We start from the raw sequence: 22,009 nt of genomic DNA on the forward strand, positions 1-22,009 counted from the left end.
TATAGTGGAATGATTTAGTACAGTGAAATTCTCTCTAGATTTAGCAGACAATGTGCTAGTAAACCTGCAGGATAGCTTCAGTGCTTAAGCAGATGATGCAGGATGGACACGGTGCCATCATCAAAGGTGGGCAACTGCGAATCTTTCCTTCAGGCACTGTGATGAGGGAGGCAGAGGCCCCAAGGTGAACTACAACAGTGGGTCTCAGGGGGGTGAGTTCAATCGATATAAAATGATTTAAAAATATATATCTGTCAAGAGTTTGGAGACATTCTTTTTTTTAAATGTTTTTGAATGCTCTATGTATATAGCCTATATATATATATTAATAAAAAGAAAGTTTCTAAACGTTTAAGCTTTATTAGGATATAGTGTATAAAATGCAGTTTATTTTCTTATATAATTTAAAAAAGAACATAACATACAATAATCTTTACTGTAGATTATATTTCCTAATTTAAGACCTATAAATTACATTTCAAAACATATGGGTGACTGCATTTTAGATTAAATTAAATGACAAAATTTATTGTCAAAAAGGTTGAGAATCACTGCAGAATAGTCTACTCATTAGACCAGTATAAATTATGCTAAGGATGTTACTTGCTACTGGTCTCACGTTTACTTTTAATAATACAAAGGAGAGTCAAACCAAAAACCCAAACTAATTATTGGAAAAACAAAAATATAATTAGACTGAATAAAAGATAGATGTGCTGAGAAAATCTATGCCTTATGCACGCAAATATCACTGGAACATAATCACACTTTCCGGTATTGATTATCATTTTGCAACACTATAATTTCCCTTTTATTTTTAAACGACGTTTGATTAACGATAACGGAGTGCATGTTGTGTTTCCATAGCAAGATGGACATCCGTTTTTTTTACCCTCCATAGCAACCGCAGCGCGTCCCCAAGTGAGTCCTTGGCAACCCAAACAGACGAGCACTAATGCGACACCAATGAGTTAGCTGGCGTTCTCCGTGCTGTTTTATCTTATGCATTTGTATTGATCATTTTAATCTGAAACTGCTTAATTAGCGATGTGTACGAAAATGAGAGCATTTGAAACTTTGGCTAAAAAAGAAATGAAAACGGAGGGATTTACGGTGAAGTCCACCATGAAGAATTCAGTGGTAAGTTTATGGTTGATTTGTAATTCTTGTTTTGAACAAGTTTATTTAGTAACCTGTTTTTTTATTTATTTATTTAAACTAGACAGACAGGACACTTGTGCCATCTCACAGAAATTAGTTTTTTTTTTCTGGGTGGGATGTTCGCTCATGTTGGCCTAACCCTTGTAAATTATTCGTTGTGATAATGGCCTAGTAAGTTAGCCTAATAACAGTTAGTGTTTTGTATTCTTCTGTTTCTACAAATGTGACTAACGTCAACGTTACAACTCTGTGTTAATGGTTTAGTGCCTGTTTTTATGCGTTTGTGACTGGGTTAATGCATTTTCCTCTCTGACTTAAAACCGCATTCGCATTCGCATGACACTTGTTTCGAAAATGAAGCAGCAGTCACAGGTCACCTGTGATTTAATGAAATGATTCAAACGTTTGTGTGATATATAATTTTAGCATCAATCATATTATTAAAGGAAGAATTATCTTGTCTTCTTCATTAATTCTGAGCAGTTTGTGATCAGACTTTCCATACTAGGCTATATATTGATTCTCTTTAGGGTCAGGTGGGAATTGTGGGATGCTATTGCCAGCAGTATTTAATTGGTAGACAGAAAATGGGCAAAAAAATATTTAAATTCATAATGGAAATCCCCCAGACTGGGTATCAAGACATTTAGCTTTAAAAGTTAGTTCACCCAAAAATGATCATTAATTAGGCCTACTCACTTCATAGCATTCCAAATCCGTAAGACTTCCGTTCATTTTCGGAACACAAATGAAGATCTTTTTAATGAAATTTGAAAGCTTTCTGTCCCTCTAGAGTCTAGACAGCTATGCAACTAAAACTTTGACGCTTCAAAAAGTACTTAAAGAGATCGTTAAAGCAATCCATGAATTGAACAGTTTAGTGCAAAATTTCTTAAGAGACTCAATTGCTTTATATGACTAACAGTTTGATTTTAGGCTTTTATTCATGTAAATATTCATCAACTCACACATCAGTTGTGGTAAACCAACAGAAGCTTAAAGGGATATTTCACCGCTGGAAAGATGAATGTGTATTTAAATTTGGTCATTTATGTAGTAGAAATGTGAAATTATTTTAGAAGTTGGTGCCTTCTAGACTGAGAAAAGACAGAAAATGTATTTTTGGCTCATGTGGATGAAAGACAACAACTCCCAGAATGCACTTGCTTCGCTGCCCCTCGAGGCCACTCCCAAACCACGCCTACCGGTTACAGAGGGCAGTATTGGAAGAAATGATACAACTAGGCTACTAGTTGACTCAAAACTGATAGATAGATAGATAGATAGATAGATAGATAGATAGATAGATAGATAGATAGAAAGATAGATCCATGTGTGGATCAAAGTTAGGGTGCTTTTTTACACATGCTGGCGGTGCCGTTTCCTCAGCAGATTCAGCAGATTTCTTCCAGAAGAAAATGGCATCGCTGAAATTTGCGACAGCAATAGGACTCTCTATCTGAGACTGTGTCCATAGGCACACATCTGCTCCTCTGCTGCAGCAGCTGCTCCAGCCACCTCTTGTTCCTCCATCATCCGCAACTGTTCCTCCCTGTTTTGCGGCTCGTACAGGTAGCCATGAGCATCGGATTTGCGCACCAGATCTTCACAATTCCCTTCTGTCTAAGCTTTCTCCACAGAGCAAGAGTCTGTTAGCTTAGCTTAAAAAAAAAGATGGCTGACACTATTTGTACATTCTGTGCGTGAGATCCCACCCCCTATGGGCGGGTTGAAAACATACGGAAACTAGCTCTTACTACTGGCTGTAGTCTCTAGCCTCTGGCCAAAAAAGCCTCCAATGACGCTAAATGGCGCTTTTTGCGCAATCTGAATTTTTTTCCTGACACACAATATAGAAATCTCTCGTCTCACGGGGACATGGGGGAGGTAAGCACGGTCATTCGAAAATACTACGGGGTTTCTACTGTTACAAAGCCAGTGTTGGGCAAGCTAGTTTGAAAATGTAGTGAGCTAAGCTAGCAGTTACTCTACATTAAATGTAGCTTCACTACACTGAAGCTACCACCCTGGGAAATATAGCAAGCTAAGCTACAGCAATATGGCAAAAGTAGTTTACTACATCTAAAGCTACTTTTTCAAATTTAATTTTATATTGAACCAACTTAATTCCAAGTCAGTGCTATCTCAGTGATCAATAAAATTGTCAATCAAACATATAGGCAGGCATAATTTGTCAGTTCAATTGTTTATTCAACAAATGTTCGAAACCAATTTGGCCAAAAAACAACAAAAAACATAACTATATAAAACCATATAACTATATAAAACTATAACAAAACCAGGTGTCAAGAGTGTGTGCATCTTTTTCCATTTCTCACGTGTCAGCCCAAGGATTGATACTGGTACGTGATGTCACACCATACGGAGCAGAAGGAGATGGTAATGCACCAAAAAGCTGGTTTGTAGGGCCCTATGAAATCCGTTTTATTTTTTCCCACATTCCAAATTCAGTTTTATTTTGTTTTCATTTTTCTGGACTCCCATTTTAATGGTTAAATAACATTTTAGTAATCAAAACGTGTAATTAGTTGAAATCATGAAACGTATATAATTTAACAATAATTTATTAACATTTTTAAATAAATTACATTTTAAGGGCTCTATAAAATAGATTTTTAATGGTTTAAATTGTAATGACCAATTATTTAAAATGTAGGCCTAATGATTTAAGCAAAACTTTCTTCAAAGGTTAAAACCAACCTTTTATTTTGACAGGTTGCCATGTAGCTAGACCTTTGAGTCTCTGTTTTTTTTTTTTTTTTTTGATATGACGATAGTTTCTCAAATCAAGCTAAAATGCTGCTATAGTGACTCTCAGAGCGGCTGTTTAGATGAAGTTCATCGATCCATTACTGAAAACATCGCAAGCGTCATGGGTGCTTAGTGTGTGGTAAATGAATCCGCGCGTCTGAGCCATTTATTCACAGTGACACGCAGAACATGCATGATTCCTTTTTAAATAGTCTTTAAGCGGTTTAATATTCACAGACACTAGTCTATATCGGGATTTTATTTAAGTTTAGGCTACTTACCTTCTTTTCATCCAAGATCTTACAAATTCCGTGAAATTCCGCGTTATACAGTAAATTTTGTTTTTATGCATGGATATCGCAATTCAGTCCATGTTTTCCGTATTGCGGTAACTTAATGAAATCATATGGCCCTATGGTTGCAAACCACCGTAAAACAAGAAGAAGAAGTCACCGTCACTAACTGATCCATCATCAGTGATACTTAGCAGTTGAATTTCCGATTTGAGCTTGAGCTTTAGAAATTCTTGGGAAAATGTAACGTTAGCATGTGGACGCTACCGCACTACTTGATAAAAAAAAGAGCTTCGCTACTGAAAAGCTATTTGATTCAGAAAACAGCGACGCTACCACCACGCTACTGAGAAATGTAGTTAAACTAGTAGCGTCACTACTTGTAGCGACGCTACTGCCCAACACTGTACAAAGCTTAATGCTAATCGGAGAAGTATCCCTTTAAGCATGTTTGCTTGACGCGCGAGAATGAGGTTCATTCAACGCGTTTGAGCTTACACAAAAGTTTTGTTATTGTGCGTCAAGCGGGTTCGGTTGAGCATCTGTTTATGTTCTCTGATCAATGTTTATGTGAACAAAAGCCTAAATTCATTCTGTTCATCATATAAAGTGATCGAGTCTCTTCAGAAATTTTGGACTAAACTGCTCAATTCTTGTGGATTAGTTTTACGATCTCTATGAACTTTTTGAAGCATCAAAGTTTCAGTTGCGTAGCTGTCTATGGAGGGACAGAAAGCTCTCAGATTTCATTAAACTTATCTTCATGTTCCGAAGACAAACGAACGAAAGACCTTATGGGTTTGCAATGACATGAGGGTGAACATTTTTCATTTTTGGGTGAACTAACCCTTTAATCAGAGTATACTTGATGACACTCCTATGCAACAATTGTATTTTTGTATTCTATGTAGTCTATACTCTAAGTGGTAAAAACAAAGAGGACATTTGCTAACTTGACCAGGTTGGTCATGATTTGTAGCATTGTCCTGGATGTGCTACATTCTTCTGTATTTCTTCTTTTCTTTTTTTTCCTTTTCTTTTCTTTTCTTTTCACTCATATAGGCTAGCCTTCTATCATCTACAAAACAAACAGTCACTTCAACATGGAGTTTCTGCTTGTTTTACACATATTTCATCACAATGTGGATCCCATCTTTCACTAGACTGCTGAACTGACAGTTACCCATCATTCTCATGCCCCACGACATCACCCCCATCAGTGCAGGCTGGGGTATAATTGCCTAAAATGGGCTCATTCTTGATAGCGTCTACTTGTTGGCCAGAGATGAAGATGTATTAGATGCCCGTAACAACTATAAAAGCCCATCAGTTTAAACTGGCAGCTCTTATCTCCCTGCTGAAAGATAGTATTTTCTTATTTTAGACTGAATCTGCAATAGTTGAGAAGAGCATTTTCAAAAATAAGGACATAAAGATGGATTACTATGGTGGCCCAATAGTGCACAACACAACGAAATTTAAAAAGCAAACATTTCACAACACAACGAAATTAAGCCACAACACAACGAAATAAATCCACAACACAACGGAAAATGTACAACACAACGTAAATAAGCCACAACACAATGGAAATAAGCCACAACACAACGAAATAAAGCCGCAACACAATGGAAATACTCCTGACCACCAGAAGGCTCTTGGAGCGCGGTAAAGTTAGTTTTCCATGCCACTGTTCTATAGAGTCAGCAGTCTAAAAAATATATCAACACCACGATTAGTTTTAACAGTATGTAGCTAACCATTGTATATCAACATTTATTAATTCAAAATCATCTACGTGCATTATAGCTGCATAGTTATACTCTAGACTGCTTTGACGCGCTACCACAGTGCATGATGCCTAAGGGAACGTCTGCCAATTCCTCCAAGTGGTTAAAACGCATATTTTGTATTCATTAAAATGACTTTTAACATTCAAAAACAGACATTCAAAATTCAAAGCTTGATTGTAAGTGTACCATTAGCAGTCTGTTTTGATTTATGTTCTTGTCGGTGTCTGGTTATATTTATTAGTTTATTTAGTTTTCCTCCGCCCCTGCCTGTTTGTTTCTATTGTTAGGCTACATATTGATTAGTTAGTTCTGTCCAGGTGTATCTTGTCTTATCTTTTTAGCTCTCCGGTTTGTTTGTGTATTTAAGCCCTGTGTCTAGCTCAGTCTTTGTCAGTTCTTAACGTTGTACTATGTTGGTTGTTCCGTTCCCGAGTCTTGTTCTTGAGTCTGTATATGTGAAGTTTTGAGTTTATTTAATACAGGACTGCTTCACATGGGTCCTGCTCCCTCCTCTGCTTCAACCAACGTGACAGAAGAACTGACCATAACATGGATCCAGCAGCACAGATTATGCGTCTCCGTCAGGGAGACCGGTCCATTAAGGAATACATCATGGCCTTTATTGAGCTGGCACATTTAACATTTTTTGATGATGTATGCCTAATGATATTTTTTCGTAGGGGCCTTTACGAGCCTTATGCCACTTCACCACCCTAGCTGGAGTCTTGAACAGTATGACATGGTGTTACAGCTGGCCAGCTATGCATTTACTGTTGGGGTCACGGAGGAGGAACGTGACACCCCTGCAGTACCAGCTACACCCGATCCTGTCCACAACATGGCCGAGCCTGAGCTTCTTCACGTCATGCCTGCAGGAAATTATACACTATTTTGTGTATGTGGGCAGCACACACATCAACTCGTTCCCATGAACCCTCAGCCAAGATGGCCACCGCCATTCCAGTGCCCTCGGACAAGATGGTCACCATTGCAGAGCCCACCAACAAGATGGCCGTCTCCAGGACTGTGTCTTCGGACAAGATGGCCGACTCCACGTCGGTGTCTTCGGACAAAATGGCCGACTCTACGCCTGTGACTTCGGACAAGATGGCCGCCTCTACGCCTGTGTCTACGCCAGTGTCTTTAGACAAGATGGCAGCTTCTACGCCTGTGTCTTCGGACAAAATGGAAGCATCTATGTCAGTGTCTTCGGACAAGATGGCCGCCTCTGCGCCTGACCAGCCGACGCCTCCCTGGCCCCCTGAACTGTAAGATCCGCCCTGGCCCCCTGAAATGTCGGATCTGCCCTGGCCCCCTGAACCGACGGATCTGCCCTTGCCCCCTGAATCGACGGCGCCTTCCTGGCCCCCTAAACTGTCAGCACCTGCTCCGCCCTGGCCGCCTGCACAGCCTGGTCCACCCTGGATGCTCCCTGTCCCGCTAGGCCTCGCCCTCGTCAGCCTCCAGGGCAATGTGAAGTCTTTTGCGCCATGAGGACATGCTTTCCGGGAGGGGGGCATTCTGTAACATTGGCAGTCTGTTTTGATTTCTGTTCTTGTCGGTGTCTGGTTATCTGTTTATTTGTTCAGTTTAGTCTTCCTCCGCCCCTGTTTGTTTCTATGGTTACATGTTGATTAGTTAGTTCTGTTCACGTGTGTCTCATCTTATCTTGCTAGCTCTCCGGTTTGTTTGTGTATTTAAGCCCTGTCTAGTTCAGTCTTTGTCAGGTCTTAACGTTGGTGGTTGCTCGTTCCTGAGTCTGTATTTGTAAAGTTTTGAGTTTATTTAATAAAGGACTGCTGCAAATGGGTCCTGCTTCCTCCTTTACTTTAACCAACGTGACAGTTAGACTGACTTACTACAGGTGCCTTTTTTCCAATACCTCCCTTTATGTTAAAGGTTTTAGTACATTCCAAGTAACCAGACTGACTTATTTATAGGTGAAATTGTTCCAATACCTTCCTTTCAGGGGTGGGCGGTATGACCAAAGTTCTGTTTCACGGCAGGGTTTCCCACAGCACTTTGTAACTAAGGCGGCCGCCTAAGCAACACACGCCTGCCGCCTTAACTACGTCATAAAAAAAATTTATATGAGCGATATCCGCCGAGTTACTCTGTCCTGTTTTCTCTCGCCAAGTCAAGTCATCCTCATTTATATAGCGCTTTTAACAATGTAGATTGTTTCAAAGCAGCTTTACAGAGATAAACATATAATTTAAGGTAACAGAGATTGGTTTGGTTTTATAGTGGCTCTTGAAAAATGTTTTTTCCAGCTAAAGTTAGTTTTGATTGAGTCACCTCCGTCTAAATGATCATTTGTTATTAAATTAGGGGCCGCTAAGACGACACCGTTCTCTCTAAACAGACTTTAAACGTGAACCTGTGATAGACGCTGATGGCGTTCACATGCGCATTAAGAATTGATTCTATAGTTATGTGCGTTTGAATATATGTGCGCAGGTTTGTAATTCCTTACAAACCATGCCTAAACAAACTACTTGTCTATAAATTTTGATGCAGAATTTTTATTTTATCTTATCACTTTGGGTAGGTACGCGAACCGAAAAATTCCATAACGCTTTATCTGTAGAGTTGTATAGGGATCCTCGATAGGGAGAGGCTAGTTGGCACTTCAGCACTGCATTGTCATCAGGTCCAGGCGAAAGTCCTTCGTCAGATCTTGAAACGGCCTGGATCCAGCAGGCTGCGGGAAAACCTTGCGATAAACAAAGACACTAAAATTAGCGTAGATGCCATTCTTCTTATGATGTAACGAGTACATCAGGATTTGAGGGAAGTGTTCCCAGTTCCGGCTGACCTAATCTAAGCAGCCTAATATTGAATTATAGAAGGCTATAGAGTGTTATGTGAATGCTAGGTCAAAGAGATGTGTTTTTAGTCTAGCTTTGAACTGACAGACTGTGTCTGCTTCCCGGACAATGTTAGGAAGATTGTTCCAAAGTTTTGGTGCTAAATAGGAAAAGGATCTACCGCCAGCAGTCGATTTATATATATTCTAGGTATTATCAACTGGCCGGAGTTTTGAGATCGCAATAGACGTGAAGGACTATAATGCGTTAAGAGCTCGCTCAAGTACTGGGGAGCTAAACCATTTAGTGCTTTGTAAGTAATCAGCAATATTTTAAAATTTATACGATGTTTAATAGGGAGCCAATGCAGTGTTGACAGAACCGGGCTAATTTGGTCGTACTTCCTGGTTCTGGTAAGAACTCTAGCGGCTGCGTTTTGAACTAGCTGTAGTTTGTTTATTAAGCGTGCAGGGAAACCACCCAGTAGAGCATTACAATAATCTAGCCTTGATGTCATGAACGCATGAACTAGTTGTTCCGCATTTGTCAATGAGAGCATATGATGTAATTTAGATATATTTTTAAGATGGAAAAATGCGGTTTTACAGACACTAGACACGTGACTTTCAAATGAAAGATTGGTATCAAAGAGCACACCCAGGTTCCTAACTGACGACGAAGACTTAACAGAGCAGGCATCAAGTGTTAGACGGTATTCTAGGTTATTACGTGTGGAAGTTTTTTGTCCAATAATTAGAATCTCTGTTTTTTCAGAATTTAGTAGTAGGAAATTACTAGTCATCCAATTTTTGATATCAACTATGCATTCCGATAATTTTGTGAATTGGTGAGTTTCGTTAGGTTTGGAAGAAATATAGAGCTGAGTATCATCAGCATAACAGTGAAAGCTAATTCCATGTTTCCTAATGATATCTCCTAAAGGTAGCATGTACAGAGTGAACAGCAGCGGTCCTAGTACTGAGCCTTGTGGTACGCCATACTGAACTTGTGATCGATAAGACATCTCTTCATTTACTGCTACAAACTGATAGCGGTCAGATAAATATGATTTAAACCATGCTAATGCAATTCCACTAATGCCAACATAGTTTTCTAGTCTATTTAAGAGAATGTTGTGGTCAATGGTGTCAAATGCAGCACTAAGATCAAGTAACACTAATAGAGAGATACAACCACGATCGGATGATAAGAGCAAATCATTTGTGACTCTAATGAGAGCTGTCTCAGTGCTATGGTGCGGTCTAAATCCTGACTGGAAATCCTGACTCTCTTTCAATCTTTAAATATGTGATAAGCCTTCGTGTTTGCTTCAGTCTTGTTATCAGTGCGTTCTTCCGCAGCGGCGCCAAGAACGTCAGAACAAACAGCAACCTTTAACAACAACCCTTTAGAAAACGTAATTCCTTTGTGGATCCTCTTGATCTGCTTTCTCCATGTTTCTTTGACAAATCTCAGTGTCTCAGTCTCACGCATGCTGCACGTGAGTTAGCCACGCCCACTTATTTACATGTCGCGGTATACAAGGAATACAAAAATCTGTTACGGTTGACATTTTCTACTGCGGTAACGATATACCGTCATACCGCCCAGCCCTTCTTCCTTTAATTCTGCAATTCACCAAATGGTTTTTATTTTGAAGTATCAAATTATATTATAATAAATTATACGTTTTAACCACTTGGTACAATTTCCAGACGTTCCCTTAGGAATCATGCACTGTGGAAGCGGGTCAAAGCATTCTCAAGTGTAAATATGCAGCTACAATTCATGTGGGTGATTTTGAAGTAATAATTTATGTCGATATACAATGGCTATACATACTGTTAAAACTAATCCTGGTATTGAAATCTTAAGACTGCCGACTCTATAGAACAGTGACATGGAAAACTAACTTTACCGCGCTCCAGGAGCCCTCTGGTGGTCAGGAGCATTTCTGTTGTGTTGTGGCTTTATTTCGTTGTGTTGCGGCTTATTTCCGTTGTGTTCTACATTTTTCATTGTGTTGTGGATTCATTTAGTTGTGTTGTAGCTTAATTTCGTTGTGCACTACTGCACTACTGGACAAGCGTAGATTATAGAAAAAATTACATTCATGGAGGGCTCAGTTTTGTGTCCTATACCAGAGCTGCATTTGTTACAGCCACACACCATGAAATGAACTATTTCACAACATGGATTGTGTTCATTTATTATGTGTATTTATGTTCACAACTATTAACACATGCACAGACACACATGTCATTTAGCCCACAGTCACTTTCCACTAATGAGCCTGTTTAGCATCTGTGACTAATTAATTACCCTCCTTAACTCATGGCTAAAGCCTCGCTCCTGTGCTTAAACTGACCTAAATTTTCCCCATGTGCTAATTAAGGTTGTGATCTAAAATGTGGTCTCTCACAGGAGATGCTGTGTTGTTGAGGACATGTCTATTAATTTATGACTATTCTTCATTACAGCCATCAACTCACATCAGTATGACAACCTACTAACCCTAAGTATAAGACCACGTCCACACGAAGCCAGAGCTTTCCCTACCCGATCTTTTTTTTCCTCGTTCTAAAAAAAATTCTGTAAACACGGCGCCGCGCCGTCTCAAGAAATATCTGCGTACACACGAAACCACTGAAACCGACTGAAACCGATGTAGTATACATGCCAGACCAGTATGAGGCGCTGTATTTCTGACACAGATACACTAAAAACAGAGAAGAAGACTTGCGCATAAACCTTGCGCGCTGTATACAAAAATATTAGGAACAGTAGCTTCTTTTTTTTCTTTCTTTTTAACCAAGAACTTTACTGAACAATATGAAAAACCATAAATGGCCTGGTACAAAATAGGAATGAGTCACGATATTCGATTAGTTAGAAGACGCATAAAGCTTGCCACAAAGATCCGGCAAATAGCCTAATCATTATGAATGTGTAAATCCGCACTTTATACGGATTATAAGAGAGTTGTCTGTTTCTTTTCGTTTTGAATTGTTTTGTTTAAAAGTAGACATTTCAAGCTTAGATATATTTCTGAGTGTCTGTTCATTTATGAGACAAGCTCCAGTTCACGTGCGATGCAAGTTATATTGCGTCGGCGCCTCCGTGTCCTGATTATAGGCTATTGTCTGCTATATTTGCTTCTTATTTATTAAATCCAGGCAATTGGTTGATGAAACATTGATTAAGATTAATATACAATTTATACAAAACGAAATACACTTTAAAGAAAGGCTTTAACAAAACTTAATGAAGTGGTCAAAATGATGTGTCTCGATATTGCGCATCTTATGATTAGGCTATTCACGCTGTTCACTTTTCATATAATCAACATATATGAAATGGAAAAAATAACATATTATTTAAACATAAATATGAAACTAACTTTTCTTTAATGGCTACAACATGTAAGCCTACAGTACAGAGAAATTTTATGTCGGATCGAACGCCGTGTTACCGGTGAGCATGAGGGGCAGAGGTGCGTTTTTTTGAATAATAATCAAATAATTCCCAGCGATCGCCGAATATTATTTTTGCTTGAAATGCCCATCCCTACAAAATACGAAATGTCTTAATCAGACAAAATACAAGCATCATAGCATAAGAAAGAGATATAAACAAATAAAGAAGTAATATAAAGACATAAAATAAAAATACATTAAAGTAGGCCTAAATAATAAATAAAGAAATAAGAGGCTCAGTAGCTTCTGAATCATGAACTCAAGCAAGTAGTCACAGTTGTTGTTGCTGTTAGCCTACTGATTTAGCGCATCTGACTAGTCGACACGTGGGGTGATGACATCATCGTTTCACAAAATATACGGATTGGCCGTACACTCGAAGACGCAAGGGTGTCGTTTTCAGATTTATCCAACCTTGGACCCGGTTTCCAAAAATAGCGGTTTCAGTCTCCCAAAACGCAGGATCCGTCTGGACGAAACGCCAATCCGATCATTTTTTTTTACGTATACAGCTAAACGCGTCTCCGTGTGGACAGGGCCTAAGTCTATCCTGGAGCTAAAACAACAACAACAACAACATAAAAGAATCATAAAAGTAGGTTGTATCACTTGTGTTTTCTGTTCTGAGGGAATACATGATGATATCATTTTTATTTTTGGGCAAACTATTCCTTTTCCACTTCGAAAGACTTTTCTGATATATTTAAAATATGTTATGGTCCTTTTGCATAATTTTTGAGGCATGAAAGCTCCCCATTCATTTTAATTGCAAGGGAAAAAGTCATCCAGTGCACTCTTCAAAATGTCATATTGTGTTCCATGGAACAAGATAGTGTGGATTTGGAATGATATGAGGGTGAATAAGATTGCAGAGTTAACACAGATTGCATATTTGTATTCCAATGCATAATTTTTTCCCCCTATACTTTTTCTATGTAAACATGCTAGATTTATGTCTTTGACAATTCTTAATATGCAGCGCTCAAGTTAAAAGTAGTTCACCAACGTGTCTCTAGACCTTGCTTTTTTTCATTCCACTTCCCTGTGTTTAAATGGCCTCTAAATGATGACTTTTTTTATGCCAAACTTTTTCTTTGTTCTAAGAATTCTTTTACAAAGATTATTGATTTTAAATCTGTTCAAACTGGATAAATTATCTGATTGGACCAGCTCTGTTTAACGAATGTGGGACATGGCATACCATTAGAAGTTCAATTAGTGAAGGAGCATATTGTGCATGACATATTCTAAAGATGCACCAATCAAGGTAAAAGTAGTTCAACTTCAACATGTTTAAACACAAAAACACGTATTGTGTGAATGTCCCCTAAATGATGACACCATGATTCCCTTTATCTCTTTATACTTTTGCAAAGATTTTAAATTATAAATCTGTTCAAATTGGATGGCTGATTTTACCAACTCTGTTTGTGGACTGTGGGACATGGCAGAAATAACTTGCTGTCTGTAAATTGTGTGGAGATTATCGTCATCTGCACATCCAGTTCTAATCTACATCATATTGACACAGCAGCCCACATATCCTACTGGCTGCATTAAACATTTAGCGGTGTGTTGCTCATTATGTGTGTAAGAGGTAGAAGAGTCACTGTCACGTCCTCTCTCTGATGGCAAGCTCATCACCGGGAGACGATTAATATCTCCCATACTGCTCTGTGTGCTTAGAAATGCAAGGCGGGGGAACGCTCTGCTAAGTACGTTATACAACAAAGCGTGTCACTCAGTCTGTGCACTGTGCACACAGATTTTAAAAAAATTTAAGATCTAGGCTACATACGGTACATGTACATCTCCTGTCAAACTCACCAGCAGTTAATCTTCAAGTGTTGTCTTTTCGATAACACAATGTCTTTCATTACTGTTAGTGATTGCACCAGAAAGAGAATGAGTGAGGCAGACTAAAATATTTTTTCCAAGCCATTCTTTATTCTCCTTCATTTTATGTTTGTTTGTTGTGTAAATTAAAGGGATAGTTCACCCAAAAATGAAAATTACTGCATGATTTACTCACCCTCAAGCCATCCTAGGTGTATATGACATTCTTCTTTCACACGAATACAATCTGAGTTATATAAAAAAATGTCCTGGGTCTTCCAAGCTTTATAATGGCAGTGAATGGCCGTTTATGTTTTGAAGTTTATCCATCCATGATAAAAGTGCTCCACACGGCTCCGGGGAGTTAATAAACGCCTTCTGAAGCAAAGTGATGCGTTCTTGTAAGAAAAATATCCATATTTAAAACTTTATTGAATAAAATAACTAGCTTCCGGCAGACAGCCGTTATCCCTTTAATGACTGATACAGCCAGGGAGTGTTTACTTTGATGGTTGTTGTGAATGGGAGGGTTTGAGTGCTTTTTGCTATTTTGCTTGTTGGTAGGCATGAGGTTTACTGTACAGTCAAGAGTGTGTTACGTTCTGTGGATCTCAAAGAGGAGAGCATAAATTTACAAGTGTAACCTACGTTTATTTCAAGAGCCTTGTTTGTTAGATCAAGTGAAGTGGTTCTCAACTGGTGGGTTGTGACCGAAAATTCTGTCACAGATGTGTTCTGATAGGATGAGAGGGACATAACTGCAGCCAGGTGCTCTAAAAGGCGGCCTAACCTATTGTCCTGCCTCCTTTTAGAGTTCCTGCTCTACCCATGGAGATCTCTGGGCTGAACCTGTATCGACACGGATAGGGTTGCAGACAGAAGGGAAAAACAGTGCTATGCAAATTATAAAATGCAGCTAGCCATATTATTAGGATGAAAAAAATTGACTTATCAACATTTATTGTAAACGGGTAGAGAAAATGTTTCCCATATCTTTGCATGCTGTCATCAGGATAACCAAGTATTATTAAACTGATTTTATTTTTAATGCTAATCATTTTTTTGGCCCAGTATGTTACATTTAATATTAATATTGATTAATCAATTAATTACAACAGGCATTAGATCATTAGACATGACATCATCTTGGAATCCTGTCTGAAAATTCTTTCATATTATGCTGTCTTTTAAGTCATTGACTGACTGGGCAGCAAGGCAGGTGCCTTCGCTCTTGGACACAGCCAGTGACTTCATTACTTTCTGCAAGTCATAAACAAAGCCCCCATGAAGGGCCCTCCATAACCCATCTACTTACATTCCTGGACATTTAGCATCGCTTCAACACACCACTGACCTGAGATCTACCTCTAAAACTATTAATATCTACCTCTCTCTACCTTTTCATGTGGTCGCTGATGTATAGCCAGCCTGTGCGGGGAGCAGCATGATTTGCTCATAACAGCAAGGCCATTTGATGCCTTAAAAGCTGTGAATCTTGAAGCACACAGGCTTATTATGCTGCCAGATATTTGTGGCCATAGAAACTGAATCAATACAAGGCCTCACATCACCCTCGCCTCTCCCATTTATCCTGCCACAGACAATGAGTGGAAGAGCATTTTATATTTTCACATGGTCTTCACCTCCCTTTAGAGTGGGAAACGCATCATCCTTTCCATGCCTGGAGGCAGACAGCGTGAAGATATTTCTGGGGGCCAGAAGGGAAAGAAACGCACTAAAAATCTCTAGAGGGGAGGAGTAAATGTTCACTACAGGTCCATTCATTGACAAGTTTTTTGTTTGCCATTCATTACAGAACTGGATAGGCCAGAGGCCGGATTCATGAAAATCTAATTAAAGAAGTTAAGAAATTTCTTAAGATACATTCTAAGTTCGTAAGAATGTTACTAAGTGCAATTCTTGAAAAACTCTTAAGAAGTTCTCAAATATTTTCTTAATAAAAAAAAGCAGGCTTTGGTGTTATTTGATTGAAAGGCGGGTATTGCTGAATACTCGCTGAATGAAAAAAGCCCGTCTCAAAGCCCGTCTTTTTAAGGAGAAGGGCATAGCTGCCGCCCAGAGATCTCTAAATGGGGGTGGGAACTCCAAAACTCTGTGTGGCTTTTCCCCATTGAAAGACAAACATGCATGCATGATTTTCCCACCCCCAAATATTTCATTGGTCATGTCAATCACAGTGCTGATTTTCTACACAATACTACAACAAAAACTAACCCCTAACCCTACCCTACACCCCACCTTTAGCCGTCAGCTGGAGAGCTCGTGGGGGGAGTCTCGCTTATATCTCAGTGGTGGGGAGACTGACCCGGAGCATTAAACTTGGGGGGATGAGAGATCTCCTCGACTCTGTCAGAACGCTACTGGCTAAGAGCTCTGAGGCCCCCTCATACGGAGCTATCGCCCGAAAGATAAAAGTTCGATCGGCTATATCTGGCAGGCATAATTATTTATAAAGCCATATTTATTTTTATATAGCATGTTTTATAACTTTATTTAACATGCCTACGGGGTGCCTCTTTTACTTAGAAGGCGGGACGTATTCCGCCATTTTGCACGTTGCAATTTTTCCCATTCATAAGCTGTAGGAGTGAACAGTCTTTCTATATCTATAGTCTTTGGTTTAGCTTCAACCCTAATTAAACACACCGTATCCTTAGCTCATTAAGTCCTTCAGGCTTATTTGAAAACTACAGGTATGTGTATTAGAGCAGTGTTGGAACTAAATTCTGCAGGGCTGTGGCCCTCCAGGAATTGAGTCTTGCACCCTGCTCTAGAGTGAATGGGTCCTGTATCTCTGTGTGCTACCTCGCTAGTTGAAGCTAGCGTGAACGCATCATGTTTACTTTCAATCATTGTCACTTCAGAGTACTCATCCCCTTTCATAGTATTAGATACACTAGTGCAAAGTGCCCGTGCAAAATATGTTTTTGTGTGTGTTTTTAGTTGGTTTGGTGTGTTTGAGTGCTCATTGTTACAATTAAACAGCAAAAGTTCAGTGACATTTTTATTTGTGCATGGTAGAAAGCAAATTCTGATACTGACATAATGACATACAATAAATGTGGAAAATTGAACTACATGATTCAGGGAGCAGGCTACACAGTGAACTCAGAGAAAACGCTACGCTTGAGCAAACAGTTTGTGAATAGGCTACAACAAATGATGGCCGTGAAAGAGATTGAATAGGATATGTTTTGCTGGTGAATAGCATAGGCTACTATTAAACAGTAGTGATAACGTTAAGTGCACCAGAATTAAATATAATATTCAGAAGTAAACAGTGTAGCTAACTTACAGATTCAGTTAACATCCACAAATGAATAAGCGCAATGATTCAGAGAGCAGACTACGCTTGAGCAAACAGTTTTGAATAGGCTACTACAAATGATGGCTGTGAAGTAAGGAATAATTGACGACAGCCCATTGAATTATTAGAAAAATAATGCACACCCGAGGTGGTAATGCGGTCACGACGCGAAGCGGAGTGGCCGTTACACCTCTGTGTGCATTATTTTTCTAATAATTCAACGGCCTGAAGTCAATTATTCCGCTTATACTACAGTTACCACACATCGAAACATTGTTCAAATGATGTATTTCAAGACGTTTGTAAAGTTTTTGTCATTAAAACGCTCTTGTATGTAGGACTAATTTATTGCGCATCTAATCCCACGCCTCTGTTGCTAATTCCAAAACGTCATTTTAGAGTTAGTAACGGAGGTTTGAGCCACTGATAGCAGACTAATGCTGGACATACTTAACGACTGGCTGAAACATTCTGTTTCCATCGACTGCAGCAGATTTTAAACACAGAACACGCGTTTGGGCATGATCAATCATAACAAAGTATCAAATTACATTCATAACCGGCCTTACAATAAGTGTGTCCCCGGCTTTATGCAGTTATTAATGCAGTTATTAGAGAGAGAGAGAGAGAGAGAGAGAGAGGCATGTGTTTCAATGTTATTATTTATTAATTAATTCAATTCATTTTAATTAGTTCGTTCATGTTTTTTCCTAATATTGACAGTAGTAAATGAAACACAAAGTCCTATTAAAAAGTAGGCTATAGGCCTTTCAATAATTATTTATTTGTTATAGCCTATTATCTGCAATAATTCCGAAAACCCGTGCAGCAGGACTATCAATTTATTTAATTAGGCCTATTCAGTTTAATTTTCTATTGACTATATATAGGGCTATATACTTTGTTTATTAAAATTAAACTGCATGTTTCCATTGATTGTGAAGTTAGACATCGAAAATTGCAGATCAAGCGCATGGGCTGCATGTTTTTTCTTGTTATGAATTGTATTCTATTTTCCGTTATTACAGTTAACTACGCGAGGCGATATGGAACTGTAATGCGGTCAAGACCTGCCTGGAACTATGTTAGCCGTGCGTTTCCCTGAAAATAATTGCACACCTTAGAACGTTCTCAACCAATCAGAATCAAGCATTCAACAGCCCTGTAGTATAATAAAATATAATATTCAGAAGTAAACAGTGTAGCTGACTTAGGCCGTGTGTCCACCAAAGCGTTTTTAGCCGGCTGAAAACGCTGGACGCACTGCTGAAAACGCCTAGCTGTGGGCGCTTGAGAGCGTTTTGGCAGCGCTGCGTTTTTTCAGTTGAGACGATTCGTTGCTATGATACAGATATCCGCAGCACAGTTTACTTGTAACTGATTTCGCAGATAATTTTGTTTCATACTAAAAATGTATTTTTCATTTGTTCGGTTAGCTCTGCTGGTTGACGTCGTTGTACAGAAAGAATGTTGTAACAGTTGGTCGTGTGGTATTTGTCCCGCCCCTCCTCGACTGTGATTGGACGGCTATGTAAAAAGTGACAGTGATGAGCGCAGCGTTTTACCCAAAGTTGAACATTTTTCAACTCTCGGCGACCAGTAAAAAACGCCGGGCGCTCAGCGCTTGAGCGTTAAATACTCGCTCAGCGCCTTTTTACGCTCATGGCGTTTAAAAAACGCGGCGCTCCCATTGAAAACAATTGGAATTTTACGCCAGCTGCGTGAAAAAACGCTTTGGTGGACACACGGCTTTAATGTTTAGCTGACAGAGTGTTTATGTCAGAATGTTTATTTTTAAACTACAACCCTCTAATGTCAGAATATTTATTTTTTTAAACCATAACCTTCTAAGTGCTTCTTTTACCGATATATTTAAAGGGGTGGTTAAACACGATTTCACTTTTCTAATTTTAGCTAGTGTGTAATATTGCTGTTTGAGCATAAACAACATCTGCAAAGTTACAGCGCTCAAAGTTCAAAGCAAAGGAAGATATTTGCTTTAAAAAAAAACAATTTCTAAGGACTACAGCAAACGACCAGTTTTGGACTACACAACATTCCATGGGATATGCTGACATCAGCATATCCCATTATTTACATAAAACCCTCCGAGATTACTTAATAAGCGGGGCGAGGCCATTTTATATTGCTGTTTTGGAGATGAGTTGTCGCAATGTCGTCGAAACGCTGCTGTTATTTTCATCCGGATTGCAGGTCCACTTTGTTCAGCCTTCCTAGAGACGAGGGAGTTAGGGATCAATGGTTAAAATTTATTTTTAACTCGGTCCCTCATAATTATGACCCAAATCTCGCTTTATTCTGCACATATTACGGAGGAAAGCTTCCACAATCATGGCGAGTTCAATGAGGATTCGCACATCGGCTTGTCCTGAAAGATGGAGCAGTTCCAACTTTAAAAACAAAAGCTTTTGTTTACGAGCCACAACCTGTAAGTATGATTTATTTTTCGTCGATGTGTTTTCCTGTAATAGTTCGTATTGTTAATTGTACGTTGTAGCAAGGAAGTAAACAAATGACAACGCTGTTTTGCTCTGCTGGTTTAGTATGCTCATTCATACTTAACGTTATCTGACAAACACCTAACGTACCAAACTTTTTTTTTAATCTCAACAGCGAACTTGGAATTAGTGTAAATTATTCTTTGATTAGAGCTTTTATGTTTATCTACATGCTCGTTTATCTACAGGCATGCTAAACATGGTTCTGTGTTTGATTTGGCAGCCGATGTTTAGTGTTCGTTTTGGGTTAATAGTTCTGTCGACAGATGTCTACAATCGTTCTAAAAATACAAATGTAACGGCGGCATACATTCAGAAACGATCACTATAGTCTTTACTATAATCACCGCAGTCTTTACTCAAAAAAATCCCTTTGAGGACTGTAGTATAATTTGTTAGAACGATTATATGAAATTCTTGTTTATGAAGCTTATTTTTTTGTAATTCTATAATAATTAGTACAATTAAATAACACTGTATCTAAAAAGTAATGAGAGAACAACAAAAAACAAACCTTTCTGAAATGTCGTTTAACAGCCGTTCTTGGACAGGTTCTGCTCGATCATCTTCACTAACGTTTCCCCGGGTCCAATTGGTTTTATTGACGCCATTGTTTATAATACACCAAAGTGCAAACTAGCGGTAAAGGTACGGGGCGTGACGTTTCCGGGAGATGTGCACTAGACGGTTAGCGAATCAGAACACACTGGGCCAGCTAACCAATCTGAGCCCATTGCGTAGTTTTGAGGGACATAGTGCAGCAGATTAGTAAAAAAATCGTTCACTTTGGTATAGAAGCATGAAATTTGGCACAGATACTCTCTAAGGGCCACTATTTTGGAAAAAGGCGTTGGCCACTCAAAAATTCAATGTGGCGGCCAATTTTCAAGATGGCCGCCATTGCCAAAGGCAAAGCCACAACTTTTGTCCCCAACCCGCATCTCCTCCCGCAGCTTTTGTCACAGACCCACGAATGAGGCATCAAATCGTTCGGATTATTCGGAAATGGTGTGCTATGACTTTCATAAGTGATCGGGGGTACGATGTTCGCCCCAGGGGTGAAAAAGCGTCCGAAAAAAATCCCAGAGACTTAACATTGCGACAAACTTTGACGATTCATAGCTCCGTGCGAGGATTTCGCAGAAACGTGTGGTTTACCACATTTGAAGAGGCTGGCAGGCTCTGTAAGAACATACCTCACAATGGGGTAAAAGTTGCACCACTGGGGGGCAGGAGCTGCCCAAAGTTGCCCCATTGACTTAATATGCTGTAGGACGGCCCATGAAATTGTCACGTGATGAAGAAAATAAGGAAGACGAGGATTCAAGTGCAGGAAGGTGAGTTTAATTAAATGATTACAAAACAACATGGAAACTGAAAACCAAAACTGAGACACAAGAAACACAAGGGAAACAGATAATAACGAACCAACACAGGACTGCAAACACAAGGAGACTAAATAGGGAACAAATGACAGAAGGTAACAAGCAAGACAGGTGAGGGAGATAATACAATTAACAAGTAACGAGATGGGAGGGGCTGACAATAGACAGCAGAGCACATGGCACAAAGGAAACACATGACAAGCCATGTGCTCACAATAAACAGAACTAGAACACAAGAACATGACAAACCGGGAATGTCAGACCTCTGTCACCAACTAAGATAAGACCAGACAGAAGTGACAGAATCCTGACATTACCCCCCTCTAAAGGGACGCCACGTGGCGTCCCTAAAGAGAGACATAAAACCGAGACGGGAACAAAAACCTACCCAACCCAACACCACAGCAGACAAGTCAGATACACCAAAAACAGAGACCAAGAAGGGGGAAAAGCGGAGCCAAAACAGAACCAAATATGAAAGTCAATCAAGTCCCAAGCATTGACCAGGGAGGGACGGGAGGGTTGAGCCAGGGAGGTTCAGGCCTATCAGGAGTCCTGGCTGAGGTCCAGGGTGGTGCAGGCTGTGTAGGTTACCAGGGCGGAGCAGGCCCTTCGGGCGGCCATGGCGAAGCAGAT

General features: G+C 39.4%; 1 protein-coding gene across 1 annotated transcript in view; it reads left to right on the forward strand.

The window, feature by feature from the left end:
* The first annotated feature begins 942 nt into the window (after positions 1–942).
* Positions 943–22,009, forward strand: part of pacrg (PARK2 co-regulated) — a 143,391-nt gene continuing 122,324 nt past the window's right edge. Inside the window, exon 1 of the mRNA XM_077239784.1 lies at positions 943–1,140. Coding sequence (XP_077095899.1) covers positions 1,048–1,140 — 93 coding nt within the window. The 5' untranslated portion in view covers positions 943–1,047. The remainder of the gene's footprint in view (positions 1,141–22,009) is intronic.

Source organism: Siphateles boraxobius, unplaced genomic scaffold (genome assembly GCF_051911475.1).
Source record: "Siphateles boraxobius isolate OS27281-9 unplaced genomic scaffold, OSU_SipBor_1 22, whole genome shotgun sequence".
Taxonomy (NCBI): domain Eukaryota; kingdom Metazoa; phylum Chordata; class Actinopteri; order Cypriniformes; family Leuciscidae; genus Siphateles; species Siphateles boraxobius.